The 15,173-nt window shown below is 43.1% G+C and overlaps 1 protein-coding gene across 6 annotated transcripts in view; it reads right to left on the bottom strand.

Moving 5' to 3' along the window:
• The window catches only part of ATP11B (ATPase phospholipid transporting 11B (putative)), a 136,360-nt gene that overhangs the window by 29,678 nt on the left and 91,509 nt on the right, over positions 1-15,173 (bottom strand). For all 6 annotated transcript variants that reach the window (XM_033957957.1, XM_033957955.1, XM_033957954.1 and 3 more), the window contains exons 23-27: positions 14,133-14,192; positions 9,092-9,219; positions 7,370-7,508; positions 5,808-5,873; positions 1,332-1,435 (exon numbers count right to left, since the gene is read on the bottom strand). In XM_033957957.1, coding sequence (XP_033813848.1) covers positions 1,332-1,435; positions 5,808-5,873; positions 7,370-7,508; positions 9,092-9,219; positions 14,133-14,192 — 497 coding nt within the window. The remainder of the gene's footprint in view (positions 1-1,331; positions 1,436-5,807; positions 5,874-7,369; positions 7,509-9,091; positions 9,220-14,132; positions 14,193-15,173) is intronic.

Here is a 15,173-nt window from a genome sequence, read left to right as displayed (position 1 = left end):
GTGAACTCTTCCCCCTCTGCAATCCGCTATGAAGATCGACTGTCGGCTCCGGGCGGCTTTCCCGCAGAGGAGAGAATCCTGCATTCACCGTGGACCTCATCTGGGGCAGCCTCCTTGGAGCGGCTGGGGCACGGGCAGTGTGTCTGGGAGGGAATGCATGGATGGGAGAACATCGCAGGGGAGGAGACATAGGCATCCTGGGACTGTCGGCCAAGTCTCTTCCCTGAAGAAGCCCTTTCTGGATACGTCAATCGCTCCTCCTAAACTTACTTGCTTCACTTCATCACTGACGCTGACCCATTCTGCTTCTATTCCTTTCTCTCCTCTCCTCTACCTTCCAAAGTATTTAGATCAATGCTGTCTTTTTAAAATGTTTATTTTATTTTTATTTTTCCTCTAACTCTACTTTTCACTTCTCTATTACCCTCCAGGTACTTTAGTTAGATTGTGAGCCTTCGGGACAGTAAGGGAATTTTCCAAGTACCTTTCTTATTTCTAATCTTAATGTATATTTTCTGTAAACCGCTTAGAACCTAACGGATGTAGCGGTATATAAGAAATGAATTACATTACATTACATTACATTTATCTCCAGAGCCCTTTTGATGGGAAAAAAAGCCATCCTCACCAACTGGCTCTCCCGTGATCCCCCGTCATATGCACAATGGAGATCCCTAATGATAGTGCACGCAACACTGGAGAGACGCACGGTGGGAGACTTGACTTTTGGCCCGGGTCGCAAATTTTGTCAGGTGTGGGAGCACTTCTGGCAGGACCTCACACCGTGTGCTCGCAGTAGACTTTTGAATCTTTAAGATTTTATTCCCACTCTCAGCTGTTGGACTGGCCATGGACTCTTGGGGAGGGGATGGGAGGGGGGGGGATGGGAGGGGAACTGATTATATTGTTGAAAATGTTATTTCCTGAATGGTACTACTGTTTGTATTTGCTTCTTACTGCTGGAATAATAAAAATCATTTAAACATAAATACAGTTCTTATTTGAGGCTCAAAACCATCCTGCTTTCCTCGTGCTTTTTCATCTACTCAATCTAAACAGAACTCGGGCTCTCCCCGAAGCCTAAGTCTAAGGTGCCTCCTTTATTTCTATGAAATCACCTTTTCAGACATAATAGCAGAAATTGCATTTTCTACAGCTTAAATTCCTTTCAGAGTGGGGGTTTTGAAATTTCAATTCTCAAGGGCTGCAAACAGATTTCGTTTTCAGGGTGACTCTGCAGGCTAAAGAGAGTAACTGCTAAGGTTGAGATAGACACAGGATGGGTCTGCTCCTTGTACTAGTAATACTGTAGCTTAAACCAAGTAACTTACCAAATAATCCCTCCATAAAACAAGGAGAATATAAAATAGAACCCAATAGACCCCCATGTTACAAAGTGATGAATCCATGTCCAGAAGTGAGTCTCCAGAGCCATCTACAGAGAATAAGACATTTTTAGCTGGCATGTTAAATTATCCTCCCTTTTATCAAATTGTAATTTTGTAGATGATGGCAGATAAAAATCAGTTAATCAGACTGCTAAGGATTCTGGCTGACAGTCACAATTACTGCTTGGAAGCTGTCACTTCTTATCTTCTCTTAGTTATACTCTGTCTTGAATAGATAAAAAGCAGTAAAGAGACCTGCTCTGTCTTAAGCACTAAAATTTACATATAACAATATAGTAAATAAATATAGGAGGGATCCTCAGTGTGAAGGAAAAGCGAAGGGAGAAAATTCTCCAATGCTTACACACATTGGTGAAGATTACATAACCTCCACTCGCAAACCATCACTGAATCCCTTCCGTGTGCTCAAATCAATCAAGTGAGAGAAGTAATAAAGTGATGATAAGAATAAATCACACTCTTTAGTGCTAAAGTAAAGACAGAGCAGAAGGGATTTTCCCCTCGAAACGGAGTCCCGTTGGACGGGTTCATTTTATGCTGGCTACACTCCTACTCCAGATTGCCATGGAGAAGCTCAGTACCTCAACTTTTTGTTTAGCTCGTGACTGTGCCGGCTTGGCTGATTTTGGACGCTACTGTACCCTTGGATGAGGGGCAGAGACATTTATTGATGTGATTACAGTGGTGCCTCGCATAACGGCCGCCTCGCACAGCGGACGCTGCGCACAACGAACTTTATGTCGTGATCCGTATAACGTACTTCGTTTCACACAACGAAGTCGCCCGAGCTGCATCCTTCCGGGGTTCCTGCGGGGTTGGATCGCAGCGGGGTTGGTCGAGGGTAGTCTCCTTCTCCTTACCTGCCCTGTCGCAGCACACAGCCGAACGGAAATCTTCCCGATGTCAGCGCTGACGTCGGAGGGAGGGCTTAAGCAAAGCCCTCCCTTCCTCCGACGTCAGCGCTGACATCAGGAAGACTTCCGGTCGGCTGTGTGCGGCTGCGGCAGGGCAGGTAGGAAGAAGGCAATGGCGAACGAAAGAGGGGGGAGGGGGCGGTCCGCCCCGAAGAATGTGCACAGCTGGTCAGGTCCCCCGATCGACCGACAACAGGCCCGGCCGACAAACCTCCCTGCCCTGTAGCCGCGAATCTAAATTACCTCTTACAGCAGCGTCAATAATCCAGCTGCTGTAAGAAGGTAATTTAGATTCGCGGCTACAGGACAGGGAGATTTGTCCGACCGGGCCTGTTCTGTTGTCGGTCGGGTGCAAAAGCGCCACAAAGGTGGAGGCAGGGAGGGAGGAAAGGTGGAGTGGAGAAGAAAAGACGCTTAAGGGGGGAGAAGGCCCTTGAAAGCACATGTTGGAGCAGGGGATGAGAGGGAGGGAGAGAAGGGGAAATATTGGACAAGGGCAGAAGGGATGCTAAATCATAGGGTGACAGGCAGAGAGAACAACAGGAAAAAGAGTGGAAGCAATCTTGAACCCTGAGGGTGAGGGCAGAGAGAGGTGGTGAGATGATTGATCATGGGGAGAGGGACAAAAGGGAATAGAGATGGGATAGGAAGATAGTGGAAGTAAAAGGACAGGGAGATGTATGTTTTTAGATGTATCTAAATAAAAATAATAACAAAAAATTTATCTTTTTTATGTCATCTTAGCATATTTTATGCTGCAGAACGAATTATTTTTTTTTACATGTATTCCTATGGGAAAACGCGTTTCACATAACAAACTTGCTCCTGGAACCAATTAAGTTCGTTGTGTGAGGCACCACTGTATTTATATTTTTCACTTTTAGTACACTGGTTAGTGCACTAGTTCAATTATGTTAAATTTGCACACGGGTTAGCCCGGGGATGTTTCACAGTTAATACCCCTTTGGGTGTATGACTGTGACAGCTGGTGCCTTAGGGGCGTGTTCCCATTGCAGGCTGTGAGACTGGGGGCATCCCTTTCATTTTAAAAATTTGTGGTAGGTTGTTTCTATTGGACAGTCTCTTCCCTTCAGCCCTCTTTTTGGGTCAGGGGAGCCTCGTTCTCTTGATATAGGTGCTTCTCATAGGCATGAGTCAGATGCCTTAAATGTAGGCCTGTAAAAAGCTGGCCTTTATTTAAGGTGTCTATAGAAGAAAATCGACACGACTCTGGACACAGTGCCTACAGGTGATTTACATGCGGTAGGTGCCCACGTTGCAAGCGCCTACTGCAGGAGGCACTATTTCCAGAACCAGGAAGTGTCCACATGCAGCTTAACTTTGTATTGCAGGTCGGTTAAAAGCTGAAGACCAGCATACAAAAAAATCAATCTCTAGGGAAAATATAAAATTCTATCAGTTATTAAGATGATATATTTAGAAATATTCTGACAGATATTTAACTGGTGGTGATCAGCATTTCTTTAAATGCTGTCAGCTACCAGCTGAATTAAGCCTGAATATTCAGTCCTGGTCCCTTATCTCTTACCAGCCCTGAATATCTGATACAGTGGTGCCTCACACAACGAACTTAATTGGTTCCAGGAGCAAGTTTGTTATGCGAAAAGTTCGTTATGTGAAACGTGTTTTCCCATAACAATACATGTTAAAAAAAATAATTCGTTCTGTAGCATAAAATATGCTAAGATGACATAAAAAAAGATAAATTTTTTGTTATTATTTTTATTTAGATACATCTAAAAACATAATTGTTTTTAAAACAACACACATTTTTTTAAATTTAAAGACAGACTAAGTAGAGTCTAATTTTACAGTGAGAGAGGGCAGAGTCTCAGCGGCAAAAACTGGGACTTAACTGTTCATTTTTTAAATGCCTGCATGGTTGAAAATGTTGTCCATTTCCTTGGGCAGATCATTCTGTCTATAATACTAGTTTATACTTATTACAAAATGGTCTTAATGGATAAGCTTTTTTTTTCCTGTTTCTTTCAATATGTAAACAGAATGCCAATGGTGAGAGAGAACAAAGCTGTTATTTTTCTAGCATCGGGGAAGCGGCGAGAGTAGCTCCGCCCCCCCAACGCATCAGCAGTAGGCGCCGGGCCCCTGCGAGCCGACGGTCCGCCACTGCACAGGGAGCCAGGCGGAGAGAGGGCAGTTAAGCGCAGTGCCTGCGCGGAAGGATGCAACTCGGGCGACTTCGTTGTGTGAAACGAAGTTCGTTGTAGGAAGCAAGACCTGAAGTTCGTTGTGCGCAGTGTTCGCTGTGCGAGGCGTTCGTTATGCGAGGCACCACTGTATTTGTTTCCACTAATAGGGTCAGAACTGTAGTACAACCAAAGTGGGTTACGTTAATTATATGTAGGCACTTCCTCTGTCCCTAGTGCACTCACAATCTATTTTATACCTCTATAACCCACCTACAAGTAAGCAGTTTACAAAAAACATACACAACTAAATCTTGCAAATCAAATCTAAGTTTTGTACCCTAGGAATTGAAGGTTAAATGACTTGCCCAGGGTCACAATGAATCATAGTGGGAACTGAACTCAGGGCGCAGGAGTAGCCTAATGGTTAGAACAGTGGCCTGAGATCCAGGGAACAAGGTTTGATTCCCATTATAGCTCCTTGTGACTTAACCCTCCATTGGCCCACGTGCAAAATAAATACCTGTATATAATATATAAACTGCTTTGATTCTATCTAGAGCTGGGGTGTCAAAGTCCCTCCTCGAGGGCCGCAATCCAGTCGGGTTTTCAGGATTTCCCCCAATGAATATGCATGAGATCTATTAGCATACAATGAAAGTAGTGCATGCAAACAGATCTCATGCATATTCATTGGGGGAAATCCTGAAAACCCGACTGGATTGCGGCCCTCGAGGAGGGACTTTGACATCCCTGATCTAGAGAAAGAAAGTATATCAAATCCTTTCCCAGGTTCTCAACTCATGCATTAACCAGTAGGCTAACTCCTCCACTCTGGGAGGCTGCTCCTAGAGGGTACGGTGGCCATTTAGAAGACCCCCCCCTGGACCACTAGGGATATCCAAGGAAGACCCAAAGGGAGAGGGCTTCTTGTCTTCAGGAGTGGGAGAATGGGGGTGCGCCAGTTACACCTGGAGCTGCTACACAGGAGTTAACTGGACAACAGCCAATATTCAGACCAGTGCCCATTTAGCTCAAGTTAGAATAGCAAAGAGGCTGTCCTAACTTTAGTTCCTTACTTAACCAGTTAGTAGTCTGAATATCGTTGCTAAGCGGTTAAGTACCAGTTCTGCCCATGGACTGCACTCGTACTAACTTGAGAATGCAGGGATGGATATTCAGCAGCATCGTCCATTTAAGCACCACTGTCAGGCGGGCACCAGCAGGAGGCTCTGCTGCTTAGTGAAATCACTTTGAATATGGACTTGAAAATGTTTTACGTGTGTAAGGAAAGATGAAAAAAAAATATTCTGTACCTTCATGGTAACTGTTATAACCATAACTGTGAAGACCAGAGTGCCAAATGTCCAGTTTCCAAACATCTAAAATAAGAGACAATTATAAGCAACTTGGAACAGTTCATGGAACAGGAAGACAATGTTGTTATAGTCTAGAATATGAACCTCCTGAACACACTCCCTACTATTCTGTTTGGTAAGCATGATACTAAGTACTGCAGTATTAACTGGACTTACCATGCAATTTGTATAATTCAAATCAGAATCGGTGCAAGTAGAAGCATGCCTCTCTTGCCAAATTTAAAAAAAAAATCTGATACTTCAGCTGGCGATTAAAAGAAACCACTAGGATTCCCCATTTACCCTCCCAATATTACTGATGTGAAGAGACATTAAGGGCTCCTTTTTAAAAAACGAACGCCAGCTCAATGGTGGTGTTAGCGTTTAGCGCAGCTTAGTACAAGGAGCCCTAAGTCTTCCAGGTTTTGGGAACACTTCCCATGCAGCTACACTCACCGTTTTGAACCTAAGCCAGTCAGGAGTCTTGCTGGGCTTTCATGACGGCCTCAAGAATAAAAGCACGCTTATAACATGAAAAGCTGGGGAAAAGGGGAGTCCATAAAACACGGGATGTGACCATAACGACAGCACAACTTTTATTCCAAAAATGTAGAAAAATATATCAGGGCAAAAACAAAGTAACAAGAGGTAAGACCAGTAGAGAAAGCAAGAGAACGGAGAAGAAAGATAAGCTGGTATTTAGATTAATGATAGCACTTCTTCAAGCATTAAGAGAAAAACAAAGCATGGTGCCAGAGTAGATGAGCAGATGACATGAAAATAAAATTCCTATAGCCACTGGGACAATGTGATGATGAAAATGTTTCCAACGAAGTGACACCCATGATATTACTGGTCATTTAAAATTATAAAAACAGAAGCAGTTGCCTGAAAATGGAAAATGTAACTTAATGGGAAATAATATAACCTCTGTATCTAGTCTGCTACTGTACAGGCTCCTGGGGTCGAAACCGGTGATGTCTGAACAACACAGATGCAAAGCTCTATGCTTCCAATACAGCATATTTCTATTGTGTAGACCAGGGGTTCCCAACCCTGTCCTGGAGGACCACAAGGCCAGTCGGGTTTTCAGGATAGCCCTAATGAATATGCATGAGAGAGATCATCATATAATGGAGGTGCCAGGTATGCAAATTTGCTCCATACATATTCATTAGGGCTATCCTGAAAACCCGACTGGCCTAGTGGTCCTCCAGGACAGGGTTGGGAACCACTGGTGTAGACTGTTAGCAGCCACAGAATGAAGGGAGATATCTGTAGCCAACTAGAAACAGAGATTAGAGTGGTCAGTATGTCCTGGGAACTAGAAACGACTTATGGGTCATAGGCAATTGAGGAAGCCTTAGTGAATCAGAACCCCAAAGTGGTACTTTATTCACGTCTTATTACAATTATGAATGCACCGTTAAATGCTAGTTCTGGCTATCTGCATGTTACAACTTGATTCAGGCAAGTGAAATTTAGTACTGAAGCACAAGGAAAGGTTAATGTCTTTTTACCTGGCCATTTCCCAGTAGAGAAGTATCTTCTCCCATCAGAAGATAAGAGCCAAAAAAGAAAATAAAGGCATGACTGAATCCCATGAGAGTCCAGTAAAGGAATGGCTTGAAGCCAAGAAGCGCATTTTTACTTATATCTCTGTGGAAGAAAAAAAATGATTTCTGCATTTTAGATCCCTTGAAAGTCTCCTGCTGGGCTTTAGGATCAAATTCGTACTGCCTGCCCACAGCAGTTAAACTAACAGCATAGTACAATATACATTACAGACACAGGATCTAAGACAGGCAGAGTAGTTATTTATTTCTAGGAAAGAATACAATTTAAATTCTACTGTATACTATTTAAAACTATAAACGGAGACAGCCCAATCTACCTAAACAACCGCCTCATCCAAACTACCTCTACCAGGCATAGAAAAACACACACCCCATTCACTTACCCCCAATCAAAGAAGTAAAACGGAAAAAACTATACGACGACCTACTAGCCACTCAAGCAGCAAAATTAGATAACCAAATCTCCAATCTATTGATAACAACCCCAGACTACAAGATGTTCAGAAAGGAAATAAAAACTATACTCTTCAAGAAATCCCTTAATAAAGCTTAATACCATGATAAAGCTTAACCCCCCTCTTACCATCCCCTCCCTAACCCCAGATCCTACTTTTCCCTCTCTTGGAAACCTTCTCTGATCTAACGTTGTAACCCTTCTTCCATAACTCTTTTTGTAATCCGCTTCGAACCGAAAGGTAATGGCGGAATAGAAATCTGTAATGTAATGTAACTTTTAAATTTCTTTCCCACCTAACACCTAGGTGGGTTACAATTACACATACACAGCTCATTTACATGAAAGACTGCTCAAGTCTAGTGACATTTTACAAAAGACTATCACATGCAGAGCATTTTGTAAAATACCTACGTGCCAAAAACTAATGCCAGCTTAGTAAAAGGAGCCCAAAGGATAGCACATATATTTGCCATACACATACTGGGAGCAGTCATGGTACAAATACAAGGGGCAGCTGAAACGTTTTCAGACAAAATAAGAAGAGAATTTTGTGGAGTCCTGAAACTTACGAACTTTTCCACACTTTTCCTTTCAATGATATGAAATGAAAAGTGTCAAGAAAAGTGTGAAATGACTTGTAAGTTTCATGGTTCCACATCATTCTCTTCTTGGTTGGGCTGAGAACTTTTCAGCGGCCCCTCGTGTGAATAAATGAATGACATGAATCTGGCAGGTTCAACTTGGAAATGGCACTTCCACATGGAAGCAGTGATATAAAAACTTCCATGTGTAAGTGGTGCCACTTTCACCCGTAGCTCTCTTAGTTTCAAACTTAGATGTGAGATGCCACTAATTAAAGTAGCGAGACCACAATTTTTTGTCTTCATTTTGGAGGCGGAAATAAAAAATATAGGATAATTCCACATGTAAAGCCCTATCTGAAAATGACAACTTTGCAAAATCTGTGCGTTCTTTTGAGCTGGTGTAGTAAAATGAAGTAAAAATGATCCCTTTTGTAAAATGAGGAAGAACACATGAAGATTTTGTCTACTCCCTCACCATATCATCTTGAAAGGTCTCCATGTGTTATAAGCCACCATGTACAAAAGCTGCTATTTGCATATGGAGATGTTTCTAAAATAACCCCTTTTATGTAGTCCACTTTCTGACTAAAGCCGAGTTACAATGAGTCCAGAGGAAACACTCACCGATAGAGACCAGGCTTGCTGTGTAACACATGAGGATGTACATGCTGTTCAAACAGACTGTACATAAGGACAGGTAGGGAGGTGAAACAAATATTGTACAAAGTCAAATACACACTGTCATAGAGCGTCTGAAAAGCAAAGAAAAATCATTAGTCCACATAAATTATTTCAAAAAGAACACACACAGAGCTTTCTTCTTTCAAAAGCTTTTTGGACATACAAGTATTTACACAATGCAGTATTACCGAGATAAGCTATACAGTACTCCCTTGATATTCGTGGAGGTTCCGTTCCAGGAACCCCCGCGAATCTTGAAAAAAACGCGAATCTTGAAAAATACGGTTTTTCATGGGGGAGAATGAAGAGGGCAGCGAGAGAGCAGCCGGAGCACCGCGAGTGCAGGAAATCACTCGCGGTATGCTCCGACCGCCTCTTCCTGTACTAAGTCAAGCCTTATCCACTCAGGAGCTACGTGTCGAAGCAGCTCCCGATTGGAAAAGGCCCGACTTAGTGCAGGAAGAGGTGGTCGGAGCATACCGCGAGTGATTTCCTGCACTCGCCGGCGCTCTGGCTGCTCTCTCCTGCCCTCTTCTTGTCGCCGGTTCGCGGTCGGAAAATAACACGCATGACCAGGACCACGAACCATAAACGACCGGGGAACACTGTATACCATTTTGAAATACATTCTATTTTACAACAATCCTTAACACAGCAGAAGAAAAGATAAAAGGCTTAAAATATGTCTGGACCTGCTAGGAGGGGGGTCTTTGCATTTTAGCTTTTAAGACTTTTGTAGATTTTTGCCTCTAATTTGATAGGCTGCAAGAGCACCTGTGTATTTTCTTCCTTGATAGGTGCCATCGATTCGTATTTGAGTCCTAGTGACTTGATGAGCATCAATCATCAAGTTTTCGTGGCAGAAAACAGAAGCAGAATGCCGGGCCTTTCTTCTGCGCAGTATAAAGTCAATGTTGTTGCATCAAACACGATCCTCCACCTCCAACACTGCCCATCTGCCGCTGCTGCCCAGAGTCTGACATCTCCATTGAAACCTGTCTGCCTTCGGAGGCCCTGCTGATAGCGAAACTACCAACGGCATAGCTTTCAACTTCTCAGATGCGCGCAAGTCTCAGTGGCACAACAAGCCCATATACCGTGATGGGAGATTTTCTTTCTACATAGGCAATATATCAAATAAAGGTGACCAATGAATTTAACTATTCAGGTGGTTTACAAACTAAGTAAAGGAGAAGAAGGGGTTGTAGATATTCCAAAGTTTCTGGGATTTTTCCATATCTGTTTAAAAACTACTTAGAAAAGCTCAACTTTGGGTGGGAGTATAAATTGAGTTTATTTGTGGACGACCTGCTTTTCACCTTGACTGACCCAGAACACTCTTTGACAGGGGTCACAGAGTAGTTAGACCATTATGGGCAAGTCTTGGGGTTTATCTGGGCGAACAGGCAACCTAGGGATAGCCATCAGGTGCTAAGTTATAGCAGAAGGTATGGGGGTTTGGCTGTTCCTAATTTACTTCATTATCATCAAGCAGTACAGCTGAGAGCCCTGCAGGAATGGCAGGCCCAAACCCCTAAGCAATGAGCGGATATAGAACAGGTTGGGGTGATGGAGGTCCCTTTAATGTACCCTCCCTGGAGCCCTAGGGGAGGTAGAACAGTAGAGGGCCTAACGGCAGTCAAGGTAGCCATATGGCATGGAACTTGTGTGTATTGATGGGCAGGAGATGTTCCTGGTTCATTCCACTGCAGTTTAATCCAGAAAAAGGAGCTAGTGTATTTACTTGCTAGGAAGCACAGGGACTAGGGTGTATGGGACAATTTCTGGATTTAGTATGGGGCAGGGTAAAGTCATTTGGGGAACTTCAGGACCGCTATGGGCTACCCCTTAAGATCTTTTTCCGTATTTACGGGTCAAACATTATATGCATTTCTCAGGAATCCTATGGGAGTTACTGGGGGAAACATTAAGATATTGCTGGGACCCACACTTCCTAAGGGGAGTAGCTCAATCATCTATAAATGTTTGTATTCAAGAAGAGGAGAATCATTGGCATATATAAAGGCATCAGAAACTGATCTGGGCTGGTCTTTGACCCAGCAAGAACGGGAGCAGAATGGGGTCATACTAAATCCCTGGATATGGCAACTCTTCAAGTACTACACCCCAATGAGGTTAGCAAAGATGAAGGGAGAAAGCCTGGGCTATTATTGGTAGGGGTGGGAAGGGATGTATATGCATATGTGGTGGAGCTGTGTGATTGTCCAGGGGTTCTGGGCTGAAATATTGAAGATGCCCTCTCAGATTGTGGGGAAATGTGTGGAGCTCAAGATGGAACTTGTTTTGTTGCATCAATATGACTTTGATATGATTGAAGGAGAAGTGACCTTCTATAATGTATTATTCACTGTGGCCAGAGTAGCTTTGGTGGTTGCTTGGTGGCTACCATTGGCACTAGGAAGAAACATGATTATACAGAAACTGGAGGACTGGTATATGATATATAAACTGACTGCTCTAAAATACCGCAGAATAGGGAGTTTTGCTCGCCAATGGCATAAATTTGCAGATGGGAAATATTCTCATTTGCTATGAAGGCAGGGAGAGGGGTGGGAGGTGTTAAGAAGGAAGGAAGGGAGGGTAGTGGGATTGTGTGTAAGATGGGATGTGTATTGAAGGAACCCCTTTAGGAGTCTATGCTGTTGCTGTATTGCGATGTTTATTGCTGTGCTTTTGGAATTATTTTCAATAAAATATAAATTAAGAAAAGCTCATCTGTATTGCTACATAAGTTTTATTACATAAGAACATAAGAATTGCCATCTTCGGATCAGACCCTGGGTCCATCAAGTCCGGTGACCCGTACATGCGGAGGCCCTGCCAGGTGTACCCTGGCATAGTTTTAGTCCCCATATCACTGTATGCTTCTCAAGGGAGATGTGCATCTAATTTACCCTTACCGTATCACTCTATGCCACTCTTAAGGAGCCTAGAACGGTGGATTCTGCAATTACTTCCTCTGGGAGAGAATTCCAGGTGTCCACCACTCGCTGCGTGAAACAGAACTTCCTGATATTCGTTCTGGACCTGTCCCTCCTCAGCTTCAGTCTATGTCCTCTTGTCCGTGTCACACTGGACACTGTAAATAACTGCTTTCCCTGCTCTATTTTGTCGAATCCTTTCAGTATTTTGAAAGTCTCGATCAGATCCCCTCGCAGTCTCCTCTTCTCAAGGATGAACAACCCCAATCTCCTAAGTTGTTACATTACATTTTTTAGAAACACCACATTCTTACATTTCAAATATGTTTTTAATCTACCATAAAATGATAAAGATTTTAGTTAATATAATTTTATTTTTAGATGTGTTTATGCCTCTTACTGTCAGTTTCATTGCAGCAGAAGTCCAATGCCAATATATACACAGAGATCTTATTCATTTTTTGTTCCAGGAAGAATAGCAATTTTGTGCTCTGCTACAAGCACTGCACTGTAATTTGTTCATTCACCAGATATAGATCTAATGTTACATACCATTTTCTCCCCATTTTGTAATCAGACAATGGTCTTCAGTGTCAGAACATTTTTGCACTTAAGCCCCAATAAAGCAGTCCATGACTGTTTGTATACTATTGAAGCTGTTCAAAAATAAATGACCTCCCACTGAATAGTTTCTTGAGATGGCAGGGGCTGATTAACTAGAGAACTACAACTTCCAGAGTGGAAGGATTAGCAGAACAGAGGCTGAGGATCCAGCTGCCAGGTCATGTTGAAATACCAAGATGCTGACTGCAGATGGATGGTATGCAGACACGGACGTGCATTTCTTTCTTTGCATCCAATTCGCTTACACTACTTTTTGGTGATTATTGCACTCAAAGCAACTTGATTAATAATTTACTGTCCCTAAAAATGATTAGGTCATAAAGTTTTCTTTGTTTCTTGTAATCTGTGCTCTAAGAGCAGTCTTAGGGGAATATTCTCAAAATTTTAACGTGGTCGCTAAACCGGTTCCAGATGGTTTAGTGTTCATGTATTTTAGTGGTAGATTATCAAAACGGCTTACTGTGGTCTTTTCTGAGCTTCCCAGCAGTCTCCAACTCTGCCATGCAAACGTATCATAACGAGGTCATTAATATTTAAACGAGCACTCCAGGCAATTCTCTATTATCGCCAAGAGATTCCCTAACTTTGCTGTCCTACAGTTGTGAGAAAAATTTTCCAGTAGGTCTGAGCTGTCCTAGCCTTACTTTTTAGTCAGAGCCTGAGCTCCGATTGGCTCAGGCATTAACAGGAAAGTAAGGCTTGACTGCTCAGACCTGCCAGAAAAGTTTGCTATCATCAAGCAACCATCCCCCCTGGCAGCGGGAGAGATGCTCACTCCCTCCCATCGCCAAGCAACTCACCCCCTCCCCAACACCCAGCGGGAGGGTTGCCCACTCCCTCCTGCCACCAAGCACCTCTCCCCCCCCAAGCAGTGGGATGCCCACTCCTTCCCACTGCTGCCATCATACCCCCCGACAACCCCCCAGTGCCTCTGATGACTCCCCGCCCCTCCCTTACCTTGTCTACGAAGGCAGGCCAGAGGAATGCCTCCTACCTCTGGCCAGCCGGCCCGCCTCTTCAGAATGGCGGGCCTTCCCCTCCCCAGTGCATTCTGGAATGCACCAGGGAGGGGTCTAAGGCTCTGATTGGCGCAGGTTGCTTAAGGCCCCTCCATGCTAGCAGGAACCCCAATTTGGCACTTTGAGTACCACCAGCTTGTTGGTAACAGAAATGAATACTATGCTATTTTATTCACTAGTGTATAATTTGCTACAGGAATATCTAGAGGATTAAAATCAAATTAGATACAAAAACAGCATAGACTTTCTGTTAAAGTTATCTGGGTGGTCAGTAAAATCAGATGGCTGAACATCCATTTGAAAGGTCCTGGAAAGAACACCAATACACATTACACACAACAAACAAGTACCACTTATACCATCTACAATCATATCTGCAAACTATATCCTTATACTTACTTGTTGGGAAAACAAACAAAAGAATTGATACAAAAACTGTGGTGTAATAAAGCAGACATTCTGAAAAAGAGGAACAAGTGAAGATTAATATTTAAAGTTATGCTTAAAACGCACTGTGCATCCTTTAAGGCAGACAAATATACGACTGGAAGCTATTAGTGATACTGAAAGAGGTCTTGCAGCTAGACCAGAGGGGTCCTGGAGGGCTGCAAACCAGTCGGATCTTCAGGATTTCCCCAATGAATATGATTGGAATCTATTTGCATACCTCCATTGTAGGCAAATAGATCTCATGCATATTTGTTGTGGAAATCCTGAAAATCCAACTGAGTTTCAGTCCTCATGGACTGAGGTCGCCCACCCTTGAGCTAGACAGTAACAGAGCAATTCTACAAAGAATGCGCTAACAGTTTCATGCCGATTATGTGCGTGATTCAACAGGATAATGGCACATACTTGTAATTTTGTATATATATATATATGTGCATATCTTATATAGCAAGTATTTTACAAGTGGTCACACACAAAAGTGGAACATGGACACAACATGGACCAGATTCACAGTTATGCACATAACTTGTACAATACTAGAGAGATATGTCTATATCTTGGCACTTAGGTGTAAACACACACACCTGCTCTATGGCTTGTATAAGTGCAGGTGCCTAATATAGCAGAGCTGCCAAGTTACCCATTCCAGGAGGGAGACTTTTTGGCAGGTTCTGGTTTTAAACTTACATCCCAAAGCAGAGCAGTATTTGAAATCTATTATTTTATCCATTGAAATCAGTACTACAGGTCCCATAATGCACCAGAATTAGCTTGGCAGAAATCCAGGACTGGCCAAAAAGTCCCCATTCTGGGAATGGGTAAGTTGGCAGCTCTGAGAGTGCTTTAAAAAGTCTTTATTGGTCTCAATAGCCCAATAACCCGACACAGTCCTTGTTTCGGCTCCAATGAGCCTGCATCAGGGGTCGTGTCGTGATCAAGGCCACCAGCGTGCTCGACTTTAAGAATAAATGGGACATCCACGTGGGATCC

This window comes from Geotrypetes seraphini, chromosome 9, assembly GCF_902459505.1.
Source record: "Geotrypetes seraphini chromosome 9, aGeoSer1.1, whole genome shotgun sequence".
In the NCBI taxonomy this organism is placed as follows: Eukaryota; Metazoa; Chordata; class Amphibia; order Gymnophiona; family Dermophiidae; genus Geotrypetes; species Geotrypetes seraphini.
Note: the sequence above shows the minus strand (reverse complement) of the source record. Positions and strands in the feature narration are given on the sequence as shown.